The 20,007-nt window shown below is 35.1% G+C and overlaps 1 protein-coding gene across 1 annotated transcript in view; it reads right to left on the reverse strand.

Annotated features, from left to right (window-relative positions):
- KANSL1L (KAT8 regulatory NSL complex subunit 1 like) overlaps positions 1–15,685 on the reverse strand; it is a 140,167-nt gene extending 124,482 nt beyond the window's left edge. The window contains exon 1 of the mRNA XM_065880172.1: positions 14,598–15,685. Within this exon, the coding sequence (XP_065736244.1) occupies positions 14,598–15,685 (1,088 nt within the window). The remainder of the gene's footprint in view (positions 1–14,597) is intronic.
- Positions 15,686–20,007: the final 4,322 nt, after the last annotated feature.

The following is a 20,007-nucleotide window of genomic DNA, read 5'->3' on the forward strand; positions in this document are numbered from 1 at the left end:
AGTTCTCTAGGCAAAAAAGCAAAGGTCACAACTAGAAACAAGAAAATTACAAACTGGAAAAGCTCACTGGTAAAGACCAACATAGAATAAAGGTAGGATATAATCCATGCACAAAGCTAGTAGGGAAGTTAAAAGACAAAAGTAGTAAAATTATTTGTATCCACAATAAGCAGTTAAGGGATACACAAAACAATTAGATGTAAAATATATCAAAAACAATAATCATAAAGGGAGAACAGTACAAATGCAGGGTATCTAAAATGTGTTTGAAATTAAGAGATCAGCAACTTAAAACAAGCACATAAAAATATACACTCTGTGGGCTTCCCTGGTGGTGCAGTGGTTGAGAGTCCGCCTGCTGATGCAGCGGACACGGGTTCGTGCCCCGGTCTGGGAAGATCCCACATGTCACAGAGCAGCTGGGCCCATGAGCCATGGCTGCTGAGCCTGTGTGTCCGGAGCTGTGATCCGCAATGGGAGAGGCCACAACAGTGAGAGGCCTGTGTACCACAAAAAAAAAAAAAAAAAAATATATATATATATATATATATATATATATATATATACACACACTCCTATACAAAAACCTCATGATAACCACAAAACAAAATCTATAATAGATATACTCACAAAAAAGAAAAAGGAATCCAAACATAACACTAAAGACAATCATCAAATCACAAGAAAAGAGAGTAAAAGAAGAAAGCGGGGGGAAAGACCTACAAAAACAAATCCAAAACAATTAACAAAATGGGAATAGGAACATACACATTATTAATTACCTTAAATGTAAATGGACTAAATGATCCAACCAAAAGATACAGACTGGCTGAATGGATACAAAAACAAGGCCCATATATTTGCTGCCTACAAGAGACTCACTTCAGATCTAGAGACACATACATAATGAAAGTGAGGGCATGGGAAAAGGTATTCCATGCAAATGGAAATCAAGGGAAAGCCAGAGTAGCAATACTTATGTCATAAAAAGTTGACTTTAAAATAAAGACTGTCACAAGACAAAGACGGACACTACATAATGATCAAAGGATCAATCCAAGAAGAAGATATAACAATTGCAAATATATATATGCACCCAACATAAGAGCACCTCAATAGATAAGGTAAATGTTAACAGACATAAAAGGAGAAACTGATAGTAACACATTAATAGTGTGGTGACAGTAACATCCCACTTACATCAATGGACAGATCATCTACACAGAAACTCAAAAAGGAAAGGCAAGCCTTAAATGACCCATTAAGACCAGATGGACTTAATTGATATTTATAGAGCATTCCATCTGAAAGCAGCAGAATACACATTCTCTTCAAGTGCACATGGAACATTCCCCAGGACAGATAACACCCTGGGCCACAAAGCAAGCCTTGGTAAATTTAAGAAAACTGAAATCATATCAAACATCTTTTTGGACCACAACACTATGAGGCTAGTAATCAACTACAAGAAAAAAAAAACTGCAAAAAACACAAATACATGGAGGCTAAACAATATGTTTAACTAAGCAATCAATGGATCATTGAAGAAATCAAAGAGGAAATCAAAAAATACTTAGAGACAAATGAAAATATGACAATCTAAAACCTATGGGATGCAGCAAAAGCAGTTCTAAGAGGTTAGTTTATAGCAATACAACCGTACCTCAGGAAACAAGAAAAATCTCAAATAAACAACCTAATCTTATGCCTAAAGCAACCAGAGAAAGAAGAACAAAACCCAAAATTAGTAGAAGAAATCATAAAGATCAGAGCAGAAATAAATGAAATAGATACTAAAATAAAAAACAGAAAAGATCAATGAACCTAAAAGCTGGTTCTTTGAAAAGATAAACAAAATTGATAAACTGTTAACCAAACTCATCAGGAAAAAAAGAGAGAGGGTCTAAATTAATAAACTCAGAAATGAAAAAAGAACAAGTTACAACTGACACCACAGAAACAGATCGGATCATAAGATACTACAATAAACAACTATACACTAATAAAATGGACAACCTAGAAGAAATGGTTAAATTCTTAGAAAGGTACAATCTCCCAAGACTGAACCAGAAAGACACAGAAAATATGAACAGACCAACTACCAGTAACGAAATTGAATCAGTAGTTAAAAACTCCCAGCAAGCAAAAGTCCAGGAACAGATGGCTTCACAGGTGAATTCTACCAAATATTTAGAGAAGAGTTAACATCTATCATTCTCAAACTATTCCTGAAACTGCAAAGGAAGGAACGCTTCCAAACTCACTCTATCACCCTGGGCCACTATCACTCTGACATTAAACCTAGACAAAGATATCAAAAAAAAAGAAAATTATAGGCCAATATCACTGATAAAAATAGATGAAAAATCCTCAGCAAAATACTAGCAAACCGAATCCAACAATACATTAAAAGGATCACACACCATAATCCAGTGGGATTTATCCCAGTGATGCAAGGATTTTTCAATATCTGCAAATAACTGAATCTGATACACCACATTAACAAATTGAAGCATAAGAACCATATGATCATTTCAATAGATGCAGAAAAAGTTTTTGACAAAATTCAACATTTATGATATAGACTCTTCAGTAACCAGGCAAAGAGGCAACTGACCTCAACATAAGAAAGGCCATATATGACAAACCCACAGCTAACATCATACTCAATGATGAAAAACTGAAAGCATTTCCTCTAAGATCAGGAATAAGACTAGACTGCCCACTCTCACCACTTTTATTTAACATAGTTTTGGAAGACCTAGCCACAGTAATCAGAGAAGAAAAAGAAATGAAAGGAATCCAAATTGGAAAGGAAGAAATAAAACTGTCGCTGTTTGCAGATGACATGATGCTATACACAGAAAATTCTAAAGACACTACCAGAAAACTACTAGAGCTCATCAATGAATCTGGTAAAGCTGCAGGATACAAAATTAATATACAGAAATCTGTTGCATTTTTATACTCTAAAAGAGAAAGTAAGGAAACAACCATAATACTCTGATGAAAGAAATTGAAGATGACACAAACAGATGGAAAGATATATCATGTTCTTGGATTGGAAGAATCAATACTGTTAAAATGACCATACTACCCAAGACAATCTACAGATTCAATGCAATCCTTAACAAATTACCAACGGCACTTTTCACAGAACTAGAGCAAAAAAACTTAGAAATTTGTATGGAAGTACAAAGACCCCAAATAGCCAAAACTATCTTGAGAAAGAATGGAGCTGAAGGAACCAGGCACCCTGACTTCAGACTAAACTACAAAGCTAATCAAAATAGTATAGTACTGGCACAAAAACAGACACATAGATCAATGGAACAGGATAGAAAGCACAGAAATGAACCCACACACTTATGGTCAATTAATCGACAACAAAGGAGGCAAAAATATACAATGGGGAAAAGACAGTCCCTTTAATAAGTGATGCTGGGGAAATTGGACAGCTACACGTAAAAGAATGAAATCAGAAAATTCTCTAACACCATATACAAAAATAGACTCAAAATGGATTAAAGACCTAAATGTAAGACCAGAAACTATAAAACTCTTAGAGGAAAATATAGGCAGAACACCATTTGACATAAATCACAGCAATATCTTTTTCAATCTGTCTCCTAGAGTAATGGAAATAGAAACAAAATAAACAAATGGGACCTAATGAAACTTGAAAGCTTTTGCATACCAAAGGAAACCATAAACAAAACAAAAAGACAACCTACGGACTGGGAGAAAATATTTGCAAACGATGCTACCAACAAGGGATTAATTTCCAAAATATATGAACAGCTCATACAGCTTAATGTCAGTAAAACAAACGACCCAATCGAAAAGTAGGCAGAAGACCTAAATAGACATTTCTCCAAAGAAGACATACAGATGGCTAACAGGAACACAAAAAGATGCTCAATATCACTAATTATTATATTAATACAAACCAAAACTACAATGAAGTATCACCTCACATCAGTCAGAATGGCCATCATTAAAAACTCTACGAATAGTAAATCCTGGAGAGGGTGTGGAGAAACAGGAACTCTCCTATAGTGTTGGTGGGAATGTAAATTGGTGCAGTCACTATGGAGAACAGTATGTAAGTTCCTTAAAAAACTAAAAACAGAGTTACCATATGATCCTGCAATCCCACTCCTGGGCATATATCCAGAGAAAACTTTAATTTGAAAAGATATATGCACCCAGTGTTCATAGCAGTACTATTTACAGTAGCCAAGACATGGAAGCAACATCAACAGATGAATGGATAAAGAAGATATGGTATATATATACACAGTGGAATATTACCCAGCCATAAAAAAAGAATAAAATAATGCCATTTGCAGCAACATGAATGGATCTAGAGATTATCATATTAAGTGAAGTAAGTCAGAAAGAGTTAAGACAAACATCATATAATATTACTTATATGTGGAATCTTAAAATATGATACAAATGAACTTATTTACAAAACAGAAATAGACTCACAGACACAGAAAACAATTTTATGGTTACCAAAAGGGAGGGGGAGAGGTAAATTAGGAGTTTGGGATTAACATATACACACTACTATATACAAAATAGGTAAACAACAAGGACCTACTGTATAGCACAGGGAACTATACTCAATATCTTGTAATAACCTATATTGGAAAATAATCTAATATATACATATATATATATACATGACTCAATCACTTTGCTGTACACTTGAAAGTAACACAACATTGTAAATTAACTATACTTCAATTTAAAAAAAAATAATTGTTTTATGTACAAGGCTAACAGGTCCAGAGGGAGAATTGTAACCATTTATCTCACTAATAAATAACTGCTATACTTAAAAAAAAAAGAAAAAAAAAAACTAAACTGAAGAGACAGAGAAAGTTAGGCCATGCTAACACTAATCAAAAGAAAGTGGGAGTAGGTATGTTAATTTCAGACAGAGAAAACTTCACAGCAAGAAAAGTTATCATTGATAAAGAGGGGTATTAAATAATAATAAAAGGGTCAACACTTCAAGAAGATAACAATCCTTAATGTGTACGCATCTAACAAAGAGCATCAAACTATGTAAGGTAAAATTGACAGATGACTGCAAGAAGAAATAGATGAATCCACTATTATATCAGAGACTTTAACATTCCCTCTATCAGAAATGTGCAGATCCAACAGGCAGAAAATCAGTAAAGACAGAGATGAACTCAACAGCACCAGTAATCAGCTGGATATAATTGACACCTATAGCCTACTTCATCCAACAACAGCAGATTACACATTTTTCTCAAGCTAACATTAAACATTCACCAAAACAGACCATATTCTGGGCCATAAAACACACTTCAACAAGTTTTAAGAAACAGAAATTATATAATGTCTGCTGTCAGGCCACAATGGAATTAAATTAGAAGTCATTAACAGAAAGGTTAACTGGAAAATCCCCAAATACTTGGAGATTAAACAACACACTTTTAATTAATACATGGGGTGAAGAAGAAATCTCAGTAGAAATTTTAAAATACTATGAATGAAAGGAAAATGCAAATACAAGTCTCAAAATTTGTGGGATACAGTGGAAACACTGCTTACAGGGAAAAGCATATGAGAAAAAACAGAATTTATAGCATTAAATTTATACAGTAGAAAATAAGAGAGATCTAAAAATCAACCATCTAAGCTCCACTTTAGGAAACTAGAAAAAGAAGAGCAAGTTAAATCCAAAGTAAGTAGAAGAAAAGAAATAATAAAAATCTGAGCAGAAATCAATGAGACTGAAAACACGAAATCAACTGAGAAAAATCAACAAAACCAAAAAATGGTTCTTTGAAAAGATCAGTGAAGTCAATAAGCCTCTGTCCTGGATAACCAGAATTAAAGAGAGATCACAGAAATTACCGAATATCAGAAATGGAAGAGGAGACTTCACCACAGATCCTATGAACCCTAAACGGATAATCAAGGAGTAACATGAACAACTCTAAGTCCACTAATTTGATAATGTAGAGGAAATGGGCTAATTCCTTGAAAGGTACAATCTGCCAAACCTCAAACAAGAAGAAATAAACAATCTGAATAGACTTGTATCTGTTAAAGAAATTAAATCAATAATTAGTAACCTTCCAAAACAGAAAGCAGCAGGCCCAAATGGGTTCACTGATAAATTCTACCAAAAATTTAAAGAAGAAATTTTACGAATTCTCTAGAATCTCTTTCAGAAGATAGAAGGAGAGAGACTACTTCCTAACTCACCTATGAGGTCAGCATTACCCTAATACCAAAACCAGATAAAGCTATTACAAGAAAACTACAATCTCATGAAGATAGACACAAAGAACCACAAAATGTTAGCAAATTGAATTTAAAAATGTATAAAAAGACTTACATAGCATAACCAAGTGGGATTTATCCTAGGTATGCAAAGCTGGTTCAACATCCAAAATCAAGTAATGTGATCTATCATATCAACAGGCATCATATTATCATATCAATATCACATCATTACATCATATCACATCAAAGAGAAAACAATCACATGACCATACCAATAGGTGCACAAATAGAATTTCACAAAGTACAACACACACTCACAATGAAAACTCTTAGTAAACTAGAAAAAGAGGGAATTTTCTCAATCTGATAAAGATTATCTACCAAAAACTTACAGCTATATCATACTTAATTGTAAGAGAGTGAACCTTTCCCACTAAGATCAGGAACAAGACAAGACATCCCGTCATCTCTCCTTTTCAACATTGTACTGGAAATCATAGCTAAAACAATAAGACAAGAAAAGGAAATAAAAGATATATAAGTTTGTAAGGAAGAAATAAAACTCTATTCACAGATGACATGATTATCTATGGGAAGAATCCAAAAGAATCATTTTTAAAAAGCCTACAACTAATAAGCAATTACAGCAAGGTTGCAGGATACAAAGTTGATATACAAAAGTCAACTGCTTTCTCATATACCAGCAGTAAAAAAGCAGAATTTGAATTAAAAGCACATTACCACCCCCCAAAATGAAATACTTAGGTATAAATCTTACAAAATATGTATAAGATCTATATGAGGAAAACAACAAAACTATGATTAAAGATATCAAAGAAGAACTAAAAAATTAGAGAGAAATTCCATGTTCATGGATAGGAAGATTCAATATTGTCAGTATACCAGTTTTTCCCAACTGGATCTATAGATTCAATGCAATGCCAATCAAAATGCCAGCAAGCTATTTTGTGGAAATAAACAAAATGATTCTAAAGTTTATATGAAGAGGCAAAAGACCCATGATAGCCAACACAATATTGAAGGAGAACAGCAAAGTCAGAGGATTGACACTATCCATATTCAAGACTTAGTATAAAGCTACAGTAATCAAGACAATGTGGTATTGGCAGAAGAACAGACAAATAGATTAACTGAACCAGATATAGAGCCCCCAAATAAATCCACAAAAATATGGTCAAATGGTTTTTTTTTTTTTTTTTTTTGGTCAAATGGTTTTTGACAAAGATGTGAAAGCAATACAGTGGAGAAAAGGCAGTCTTTTCAATACATAGTGTTGGAAAAACTAGACATCCACGTGTAAAAAAAAAAAAAAGAATCTAGACATAGACCTTACACTCTTCCCAAGAATTAACTCAAAAATGATCATAGGGATTTCCCTGGTGGTGCAGTGGTTGAGAGTCCGCCTGCCGGTGCGGGGGACACAGGTTCATGCCCCGGTCCAGGAGGATCCTACAGGCCACGGAGCGGCTGGGCCTGTGAGCCATGGCTGCTGGGCCTGCGCATCCGGGGCCTGTGCTCCACAATGGGAGAGGCCGCAGCGTTGAGAGGCCCGCGTACCACACACAAAAAAAAAAAAACCATAGAAATAAATGTAAAATGCAAAACTATAAAATTCCAAAAAGATAACATAGGAGAAAATCTAGGTGACCTTGCATATGGTGATGACACTTTAGACAAAACAAAGGCATGATCCGAGAAAGAAATAATTGATAAGCTAGACTTCATTAAAATTAAAAACTTCTCCTCTGTAAAGACACTTGAAAGAGAATAAGAAGGCAAGCCAAAGGCTGGGAGAAAACACTTGCAAAAGATATATATAATAAAGGACTATTATCTGAAATATACAAAGAACTCTTAAAACTCAACCCAATTAAAAAATAGGCAAAAGACTTGAACAGGCACCTCACCAAAGATATATATATATATATATGGCAAGTAAGCAGATGAAAAGATGTTCAACATCATATGTCATTTGGGAATTGCAAATTAAAACAACAATAAGATACCACTACACATCTGTTATAATAGCCAAAATCCAAAACACTGACAACACCAAATGCTGGCAAAGATGTGGAGCAATAAGAACTGTCATTCATTGTTGGCTGGAATGCAAAATAGTATAGCTACTTTGGAAGACAGTTTGGCAGTTTCTTACAAAACTAAACATACTCTTACCATATAATCCAGCAATTGGACTCCTTGGCATCTACACAAATGAACTGAAAATGTATGTCCACACAAAAACCAGCATGCAGATATTTATAACAGCTTTATTCATAATTTCCAAAACCTAGAAGCAACCAAGACACCTTTCAACAAGTCAATGGATAAACTGTGGTTATAGGCAGACAATGGAATATTATTCAGTGCTAGAAAGAAATGAGCTATCAAACCAGGAAAAGACAAGGGAAAAACTTAAATGCATAGTACTAAGTAAAGAAACCAATCTGAAAAGGCTACATACTATATGATTCCAACTATATGACTTTCTGTAAAAGAAAAACTAAGGGGCTTCCCTGGTGGCGCAGTGGTTGAGAGTCTGCCTGCCGACACAGGGGACACAGGTTCGTGCCCTGGTCCAGGAAGATCCCACATGCCGCAGAGCAGCTGGGCCCGTGAGCCATGGCCGCTGAGCCTGCGCGTCCAGAGCCTGTGCTCCACAACAGGAGAGGCCACAACAGTGAGAGGCCCGCATACCACACACACCAAAAAAAGGTGATAAATACAAAACAATTTGTCAACTTGATATTATACAAGTATAAAAGTACTCATTTGCAATTTATTAATATAATGTTATTCATCTCTTTACTCTCTGAATGTCACACTGAGCTCATACTCCTATTTATCAAATTTCTCAAAGAGAAATTCATCACCTGGTTTTTTCTTTCTACTGGCAAAATAAGAAGTGTTTATACAGAAAACTGAGTATTCATTTCTGCAGCTCTGCAGGAAACTATTTACTTAGCTCTTTCCCATCTTTCAATCTAGAGTCACCTCACAGCTTATAATTAAACAACTCTTTCTTAGTAAATATCTGATTTTGTTTAAAAGAATTTCCTTATCAAGACAGCCAATTTACATACTGAAGTAAAAACTAAAAAGAAAATTTGAATACATGGAAACTAATATGGAAAAATGAAGAGATTTTTCTCCAAACATCCAAGATGGTTGAGTGATTTGGAAGATACTGGCAGATTTCCTCAGATAAGAAAAGAAGCCATGTTTCTTCCTTTTTCTTACAACATTGAAGGATCAGAACATGTCTGTGTTAAAATCTATGAGTTTTCCCACATGCATCCTGGAAGAAAGTAACTAATCATCATTTCCCAGAAGAGAAGAAAAAATAAATAAATAAAAGCTAGAACTCTAAGGCCTTACCACCAGATGAGAGGTAACATAATTGTAACACAGTGTGTCGAACCCACCCACATCCCTTCACACATACCAGTTCAGCAGACACAGACCTGACTTCCAACTGCCAGCACCTGCATTTCTTTGAGGGCTTTTTGTTGTTGGTGCTTAAGCGGTCTTTGTCACTCAAGTGGCAGAACAGAACTGCCAGGGAATTAGTAAAACCAGGAATAGTCTTCACCCAGTAACTGACAGGATTTGATGTGCAAATACTCCAGCTTCTTCACCTCTCAAATGGTTAACTCAGGCATGTATTTTACACTGGCTCCTCAAGTTTTCCATGGGATATTAAGCTCCAGTCTTCTACAACCATAAACTGCTTAATAAGGCACTCTTTATTGGCTATCAAATCAGTGCCTTATTAGGCATAGGTACTTTATATTTATTATTTCATCTAATCATCTCCAGAACTCTTTAAGGTAGACCAAAAAAGAGGAATCTGATTCAGTGGGTTAAGAATAACCTAACCATTGCTCAGAGTCACAGAGCAAGCCACGACTTTAACACAAGTATGTCCATAACTTGTGTTCCTTCACCAAAGGGACAGAACACAGAGGGGGGAGATTCCATTCATATTATAAAGATTATATCTCAAACCTACAAAAAATATAAAGTCCTCCTGTTTTGCTTTGCAAAGTAAATTGACTTTTTAAAAAAGTGCCTAATGCACATTAGTCTTTCAGCCAAAAGTTATCTTTAAAGTGTATCAGTAATGTCATTATAAATTAATCTACTGTCTACATATAAATATATATTTTAAATAACTGGTAATGGCTAATGTGAGTACTTTCCAATTTCTTAAAACCATCATATTCCTTCACAGGTAAATTTCCTGATGAGAGTGATGGAGTGAAGGAATTTGTTTTTCTTATATGGGCTATAAACTAAAAAAAAAAAAAAAAAAAAAGACATTAGTTATCATATAATCTAAGATTTTTAAGATAAACATAATACACATATCAATTTTACTTATCAAAATTAAAATTTTAAATATTAGAATAAAATAATGACTTTCAAATTTCCATATTTTGGTATATTTTATTCATTCATTCATTCAACACACACTCATGCGGGTTCTAAGATGTATAAGATACATTTAGTGACAAGTTTGTTACTAGAGACCAAGGAAGAAAGGAGGGAAAAATCAAGTAAAGATATACTGCAGAATGGAAGAAGAAAAAATAAAACATATAGAAAGAGAAAATTTTACGGACTGCCAACCTCGATTTTTGTACCTTTACAGCTACATATACAAATACAGAAAAATTCATTCATTCACTCAACCAACACCAAATAACCACTAAAAAGCAGACAGTGCTAGGAACTGGGTATACAACGACAGAAAAAGTAGTACTTGCCTTTAAGTTGCTTAAAATTAAGTTGCATAGCAAAGGAAGCTATCAAAAAATCAAAAGGCTGAATACTAAATGGGAAAATATATTTGCAAATGATATATCTGATAAAGGGTTAATATCCAAAATATACAAAGAACTCATACAACTCAACATCAAAAACAAACAACCTGATTAAAAACTGAGCAGAGTGGGGCTTCCCTGGTGGCGCAGTGGTTGAGAGTCCACCTGCCGATGCAGGGGACACGGGTGTTGGCCCGGTCCGGGAAGATCCCACATGCCGCGGAGCAGCTGGGCCCGTGAGCCATGGCCGCTGAGCCTGCGCGTCCGGAGCCTGTGCTCCGCAACGGGAGAGGCCACAACAGTGAGAGACCCGCGTACCGCAAAAAAAAAAAAAAAAAAAAAACCTGAGCAGAGGACCTGAATAGACATTTTTCCAAAAAAGACATACAGATAGCCAATAGGCACATGAAAAAGTGCTCAGCATCACTAATCATCAGAGAACTGCAAATCAAAACCACAATGAGCTATCACCTCACACCATTAGAATAGTTATTATCAAAAAGACAAGAAATGACAAGTGTTGATGAGGATGCAGAGAAAAAGGACCCTTGTGGTCTGCTGTTAGGAATGTAAATTTGTGCAGCCACTATGGAAAACAGTATGGAGGTTCCTCAAAAAATTTAACGATAGAACTACCTTATGATCCAGCAATCCATTCCCTGGTATTTATCCAAAGAAAATGAAAACACTAACTCGAAAAGATATGTGCACCCCCATGTTCATTGCAGCATTATTTACAAGAGCCAAGACACGGAAGCAACCTAAGTGTCCATCCATAGGTGAATGGAGAAGTTTTTTTATATATATACACATACATACAATGGAATATTATTCAGCCATAAAAAAATGAAATCTTGCCATTTGCAACAATATGGATGACTCTAGAGGGTATTATACTAAGTGAAATAAGTCAGACAAATACCATATGATCTCATATATGGAATCTAAAAAACAAGACAAGCAGAACAAAACAAAACCAGACTAATAAATACAGAAAGTAAAAAGGTGGTTGCCAGAGGAGGAGGGTGTGGGGTGGTGGGGGAAAGAAGTGAAAGGGATTAAAGAAGTATATACCTCCATTTATAAAACAAATAAGGCACGGAGATGTAATATACAGCATAAGGAATATGGTTGATAATACTGTAATAACTTTGTATGGGGACAGATGGTTACTAGTCTTATATTGGTGATCACTTCAAAATGCATGTAAATGTCAAATCACTACACAGCATCATACCCAAAACTAACATAATATTGTGCATCAATTATATTTCAATAATAAAAAACCCTGCCCTAGGGCTTCCCTGGTGGCGCAGTGGTTGAGGGTCCGCCTGCCGATGCAGGGGACGCGGGTTTGTGCCCCGGTCCGGGAAGATCCCACATGCCGCGGAGCGGCTGGGCCCGTGAGCCATGGCCGCTGAGCCTGCGCGTCCGGAACCTGTGCTCCACAACAGGAGAGGCCACAGCAGTGAGAGGCCCGTGTACCAAAAAAAAAAAGAAACCCTGCCCATTAGCTCTTCTCAACAACAAAATGTCAATAATTTACAGCATTTATCCACTAAATGTTATTAAATTGAATTACTTCAAAAACATTATAAATAGAAAACCTGATAAGTTTCTGGACTTCTTATAGAACACATTTGCTTAATAATGTGTAAGCATCATTGATATAATGTTGACAAAGTTGGATGGTCCAACAGCAAGTGCATAGGTTTAAAGTTTCACATATATGGGCAAGAAGCCTAGCTCCACCACACCACTTATCTGGCTTTTTGACCATAGGCAAGTCACTTAGCCATGCTGAGCCTTTTTCTTACTAAGCGAAATAAAGATAACAACAATTACCTCCCATGGTTGTTGAAAGGATTAAATAATATATCAAATGTAAAGTAAATAGCACAAAGCCAGTTAGAAAAATATGTCCTCAATAACTATTAGCTCTCATTCAAATCCATTTCAAATATAGTAATAACAGAACACCAAAAAGCCTGGAATGCTCACTTTGTTTTATATTTTATATTTAATATACTGACCTTCTATTTATTAGTAAAAATTAATGTATTCCGCTTCTAATTCTATAATGATTCTCACTTATCTTTGAGAATTTGATAAAAATGATGAACTTCTTCCTCCCCAAATGCCACATATATACACAGTATTTTGCATCAATTTAGGGACATTAACAGATTCTCTGAAAGCTAGATTAGAAACTATATTCTAGCTGGCTGTTTAAAATAAAATTAATTCAAATTAAATAAAATTAAAAATTCAGTTCTGGGCTTCCCTGGTGGTACAGTGGTTAAGAATCCGCCTGCCAATGTAGGGGACATGGGTTCAGGCCCTGGTCCGGGAGGATCCCACATGCCGCAGAGCAACTGAGCCCATGCATCACAACTACTGAGCCTGCGCTCTAGAGCCCGCGAGCCACAACTACTGAAGCCCACGTGCCTAGAGCCTGTGCTCTGCAACAAGAGAAGCCACCACAATGAGAAGCCCGCGCACCGCAACGAAAGAGTAGCCCCCCCGCTTGCGCTTGCCGCAACTAGAGAAAGACTGCGCGCAGCAACGAAGACCCAACGCAGCCATAAATAAATAATAAATAAATTTTTAAAATTTCAGTTCTTCAGTTGTACTGGCCACATTTCAAGTGCTCAATAGCCACATGAGACTAGTGCCTACTGGATAACACAGAAATAGAACATTTCCATCATCCCAGAAACTTCTATCAGAACTGTTCTGGAGTATTAAAATGGTATGATAAGTAAAACTATTTTTCTCTGTGCTTTTGTTTTGTTTTGTTTTATAAAATATCTAGGTATCTCTCTTTGAAGCAGATTCCCAATAGGGTAGAGGCTGAATATTTTGCCTATCACTGAATCTCTAGGGTCCAGCACATAATAAGCATTCAATAGGTATCTAAGACCTGACATTATAATTTTGTTTTGGTTATATTAATCTAGCAAAAATTGACTAAATTGGTAAAGACCAGAGCTGAAAGCTGTGAATACGAGCATATAAATAGTTAAAAAAATTTTTTCTAAGTAGCAGGTCAATTTATATGTACTGCCAACTGATAAACTCCTGAAGCCAGTGAGGGCTACCTACGCAGACTTTAAATTTTTTTAGCTATACATTTTGGCTAGATAACTTAAGCAAAATTTTAAGCTCTGTCCACAGCCTATTCAAGAACAGGAAAAATACATATTTAGAGCTAATTATTTTTCATTATTCCTATCTGGGTTTTTTTCCTCGATAGAGCAGTTGGGTAACTTATTTTTAAATAGTATGTATATATTCACAGACTGTCATTTTTAACAAAAGAAACATTTTAAAAATTCACCAAAGTTTTATAACTTAAAGATTATGGCATTAAGATTTTAGAAAATCTATTTCTTTTCAACATATCTTGAAATCAAGACAAAATTGCTGCTATATACAGAACAGTAAAAGGTCTAATAATAATTTTGCACTTACACTGACACATTTTTTCTAAGGGTATATTCATCCAAATCGTCATCAGAGCTGCTATCAGTTGCATCAGAATCCAGACCCTCTTCAACATGAGACAACAGCCCTGTAGCAGACAGTGCAAATCTTTGGATTTCTGCAGCCGTACACCGTGCAAAGCCATTTTTTGTATCATTCCACAATTTATTCTCTGCAGTCAATAAGTTGATGTCTGGTTTAATTTCAGTGCATTTAGGTAAACTGTTATCCAAAATTGTGGTAGGTTCATGAAAAATCTTCATTTTGGGGAGTTGATGTTCCATAGAAAATTTCATTTGCTGACCATAGTGCTTAACAACATGCTTTGCCAGGAGCATCTGCAAATGTTTCTGAGTTCTTCTAGCTTGGCTAAGTAAAATTTTCTGTTTGCTTACACAATGAAGTAAACGAGCATTCACTTCCTCCTCTTTTTCTGCAGTTGAGGAACTAATAGGCACGTTTGAGTGGTCAGGCCCAATTTTGTTTTGAGCACAGTGCCATAAACCCTTTTTAATCTCAGCATCACTATCTTTATCCAAAAGTGCATTCTTTTGGTACCACTTACAGTTTTTCAGTTGTCCTTTATCTACATTAGTGGCTTTGGTTATATTTGAATCCAAAATAATTTGTACATCTGTCATGCACTGACTTGTGGTATCTGACAGAGGTTCCTTTTTGATGAACTCTTCAGAATGAGAATGACAAATTTTACTGAGCTGAATGTTGCTACCATTACACAGTATGTTTTTCAGCTTATTGCAGTGGGGTTCCCCTAATTTCTTTTGTTTATAATTCTCACTGTATTTATTTAATGTAGCATTAGAACTCATTAAAAGAACAGTCTGGTAATGTTTTGAAGACTGAGAGGAGCCAAAATGTTTTAAATTCACAAAATTAGTGCTAAGAGTAGGTTCAGGAGTTGGAAATCCCAGCATCTGAGAGAAGGTGTCTCCTTTTAGCTTTTCATCTACCGTTCTTGGACCTTCCATGCATAGCATCTTGTCCGACTCCATGGTACTTGGTAAAGATGAAAAGCAGATACCCTTTGTTGCTGCCTCCCTCAGAGCTGGGGTCATGGCGAATCCTGCAGATAATTACTGCAAACCTAAAATAATGTAAAAATAAATGATCAAATATCAAGAAAAAAGTTTTATACTTTCCCCAAGGGCAACATTTTCAATGTCTCTGATTAAAAAGTGAATGGAACTAAATTCCTCCTCTATTTCCCAACTCCTAACATTATCTCTGCTCTTTGTTAGCTCATAAGGAACTCAATAAGGACTATTCTCCATTCTGACTGTGGGCCTAATACCCAAAACTCAAATGAAAGTTGCACAGTGCCTAGTATTTAAGAGTTAGACAAATATTTGTGAATGCAATTACATCTCAGGATTCCATTTTTTGGACAATGTTTGGTGAGAGTTAAAAGAAAAAAATCCAACCTGGGATTCATACTTGAAAATGTGACTCAATCCCACACTTTCAGCCAAAAGTATTATTTTTATAAAATATAATAAATTGCTCAAAACCTTCATTTCTCAATTTAAACTTCACAATCTGAACAGTATTAATAATAACTAAAATGTAGGAAATAAGGTAATAAGATATAAGTGAACTGAACTACAAAAAAAGTATATAATTGGGAATTCCCTGGTGGTCCAATGGTTAGGACTCTGCACTTTAATTGTCAGGGTAAGGGTTCAATCCCTGGTCGGGGAACTAAGATCCCACAAGCCTCACAGCACAGCAAAAAAAAAAAAAAAAAAAAAAAAAAAAAAGTATATAATTTCACAGGTGCTAAAAATAATGTGGTAGTAAAAACTAGCCTAACCTGCAATGTGCAAAAATTTTTTTTCTGAAAAATCATCTGCAATCATTATTTTCCTTTTCACAAATGGATAGTCATCAATTATCATTATAGAAGCTCTTACTCCTGCCTTAAAAATAGGGGGGAATGTAACAGATGACACTAAAGATTAATCCCAAAATTAAACAAATTTTATTTTATCAAAAGAAAAAGTATAAAACCATATATTCTGACTCATAAAAAAGTTAATCTAGTACTATTAAAAATTATGATGAAAAAATTATGAAGATTGAAGAGTTAGTGAAAAAAATTTTCTTCATTAACAATTAAAAGTTTTTGAAGACACTTTGGAACTATGACACTCCATAATTTTTGTTTCAATGCACAGGACAGTTAATAGCCATTTGAATGGCCACACTCCCATACTGTATGTCCCCAGGAGGTAGCTGTAACTCTACACCTTTCATTCTTGTTTAAAAACACAGAAGCAAAAGCTGATTCTTTGCAAAGACTAATAAGAATGATCAAAAGGAAAAAAAGGCACAAAAACTTCTATGCAATTAAAATAAAAATCTACACACAGGGTTAAAAGCAAGTGATAGACTAGGAGAAGATAACTGCAACATATATCAATAGACAAAGGATTAGTATCCAGAATATATTAAGAACTCCTAGAAACGGGCAAAGGTTACAACAGTTGGACACTTCAGAGATGATGACATCCAAATGGTCATTAAACATATACTCAACTTTACCAGTAATAAATGAAATGCAGATTAATAATGCAAGAGACCAGTTTTCTAATCACCAAACTGAAAAGAGGGTAAGTCTGAAAATATCACTTACCTTGGGAACATGGGTAAGTAAGATTTCTCACATCTGTTTAAACTATAAATTGATTCTATAATTTGACAATAATGTGGAAAATGTGTTTGTCACAGGTGCACAAGAGATCAGTGTTTGTATGAGCAAAACACTCTTTCAAAGCAACCTAGACATCTAACAGTGAGAGAATGGATATTAAAACATGATGGAATACTAGAATAGCAGTTAAAAAAAAAATGACCTAGATCTATATGTATCAATATGGACAAACCTCAAAAACAGAATAAAGTTTAAAAAAAAAAGAAATGGTGCAGATTATATATAGTATGGTACCATATAAATAAAACACAAACACAAAACCATACCATACTTATGTACATATACATGTGTGCTTATGTGTTTACAAGAATAAAAGACGAACCAGAAAAATACCCACCAAAGTTGTAACAGTAGTTGCATCAGGTAAGTTCCATGAAACAGAACTAAGAGTGGTGTTTTAAGAGGAGCTGAATTTTAGCTACAATATTTTATTACTTGGGGGAAAAAGATTAAATGAAATATGAGCAAATGTTAATCGTTTTTAATTCTGTGTGATAAAAATAAATGTTTGCCTTTTTTATATTTTACTGTATAATGTCTCCAAAAAAATGTAGATTTCTGTATAATTTTCTGTCTCAAAATTTATACACTTTTATATAGTGCCTCAAAAATAATAAATCTTATATATAACAGATTTTCATTTATTCTAAATCCAAAATAGGAAAACAAAAACAACCATAATATTGGGGTTTCTTTTTAAAAGTATATTTTGCACTCTACTTTTATGAGAAATAGAAAAATAAAACAAGCTAGCATTGGGAAATTTTTTTTCAAGACTCAGTCTGTCACTTGATCACTCAATGACCTATAACTTCTAATTTATAAACATCTACAATAGTATTTAAATAACTACATTGCTCTCTGAGGGAAACTGCCCTAATCACAGTTCTCTCTGAGGTAATCATATTCAAAAGATACTATACTCTATCCCCTCCTTACCCACCTTCTCTCTTTCAAAAATTTGAACAGGGTGCTAAGGATATAATCAAAGTGGCTAGCAGCAGGGGCAGAAGTTGAAATAAGAAGAAGCAGTGGAATTCATCTTAGGCCCTGGATAAACTAAAGATAAGGAGAAACTAAAAATAAGAAGCAGAAAAAAGATACATAGATTAAGAGATAAGAAATGGAGTTGGTAGAAAAAAGAGAAGGGAAAGAAATGTAGACATTGAGAGTGGCTAAGGAACCTTTATGGTAGAGAACCAGAATAAAACATACACACAAAAACTCTGGTAAGATCTCTAGGGCTTACTTGGTATGATAGGCAGCTTCTAAAGTGATCTTAATAATACCCACCTCCTGGTATTCATGCCTTTGTGTAATCCTCTCCTCTACAGTGTGGACTAGATTTAGTGATTTGCTTCTAGCAAACAGAATACAGCAGAGATAATGGGATGCCACTTTCAACATTAGGTTACAAAGATACTGTGGCTTCCATCTTGTCACCCCTCTCATTCGGGAGCACCAGCTGCCATGTTGTGAGCTGGGAAGACCCTCACAGCAAAGAACTATTGTCTTCAGCCAACAGACAGCAATGACCTGAAGCCTGCCAACCAGCCATGTGAATGATCTGAGAAGCAGATCCTTCCTCAGTCAAGCCTTCAGATGCCTGCAGCTCCAACCAACACTTTGACTGCAGCCTTGTGAGAAACCTTAAGCCAGAGGCACCCAGCTAAGCCATGCCTAAATTCCTGAGCCCCAGAAGCTGTGAAATAAATGTTTTAAATTTTGGAGTAATGTATTACATAGCAATAGATAATTAACACACTTGGATATAAAGATTTGGGGATTCTGGACTCTGGAAGGCCCAGCCATATCACAGTTCCTATTCTAGGATTTCCATGAAGTTCTTCTGTATTCTACTCCCAACTCTATCCTTATTAAAAAACCGTAGCCTGAAAGTCTCTCTACTTTGCAACCAAAAGAAACTCAGGAAAATAACTGTCTCCTATTATTAAAAAAGGTTAAATTATGTTCATATAGTTTTAGCATAAAACTCAAGTCCATTTACTCCAATTTTTTTAAATACCTAAATATGTAATCACTGTGTATAAACAAGGCTTACTAACTGATCATTCTAAACTCTACCACTTCTGACTACCTCCATATTAACGTAAACAACTACACTTATTACTTACATTTCTAAGATCTACAACTGCTTGGATTTTTCATTATTTTGTTAACTAGTATGTTGTCAAGATGCAAAAGTATCTAACATATAGCAGATACTGAATTAATATTTGTTGAAAAATAAGTGGTTGCCATGATACTTAAAATCCAAAGGTTTTCTTACCATGGCCTACAGAGTTCTACACTATCAAGTCCCTGACTACTTAGCCTCCTGTAACTATCTCTATGGGTTACTGCACTCCATAAACACTAGCCTCTATGTTATTCTTGAAACACACCAAACAAGTCTTTGCTTCAGGACTTCATATTTGCTGGAACAATTTTCCACAAATAAGATAGCTAGCTCCCTCACTTCATTCATGTTTCTGCTCTACAGTCACTTCCTCAGAGAGTCCTGGCTTGACTAATTATTTAAAATAGCTTTAGCCTCTCACTTCATGATTCTCCATTCCCTTACACTGTTTTATTGTTCCTCGGGGTGCTAATGTCAGAACCTGACTTTATATTACATTCTAGAAAGTAATATAGTCTAAGGGCAGA

This window comes from Phocoena phocoena, chromosome 7 (assembly GCF_963924675.1).
Source record: "Phocoena phocoena chromosome 7, mPhoPho1.1, whole genome shotgun sequence".
NCBI classification, from domain to species: Eukaryota; Metazoa; Chordata; class Mammalia; order Artiodactyla; family Phocoenidae; genus Phocoena; species Phocoena phocoena.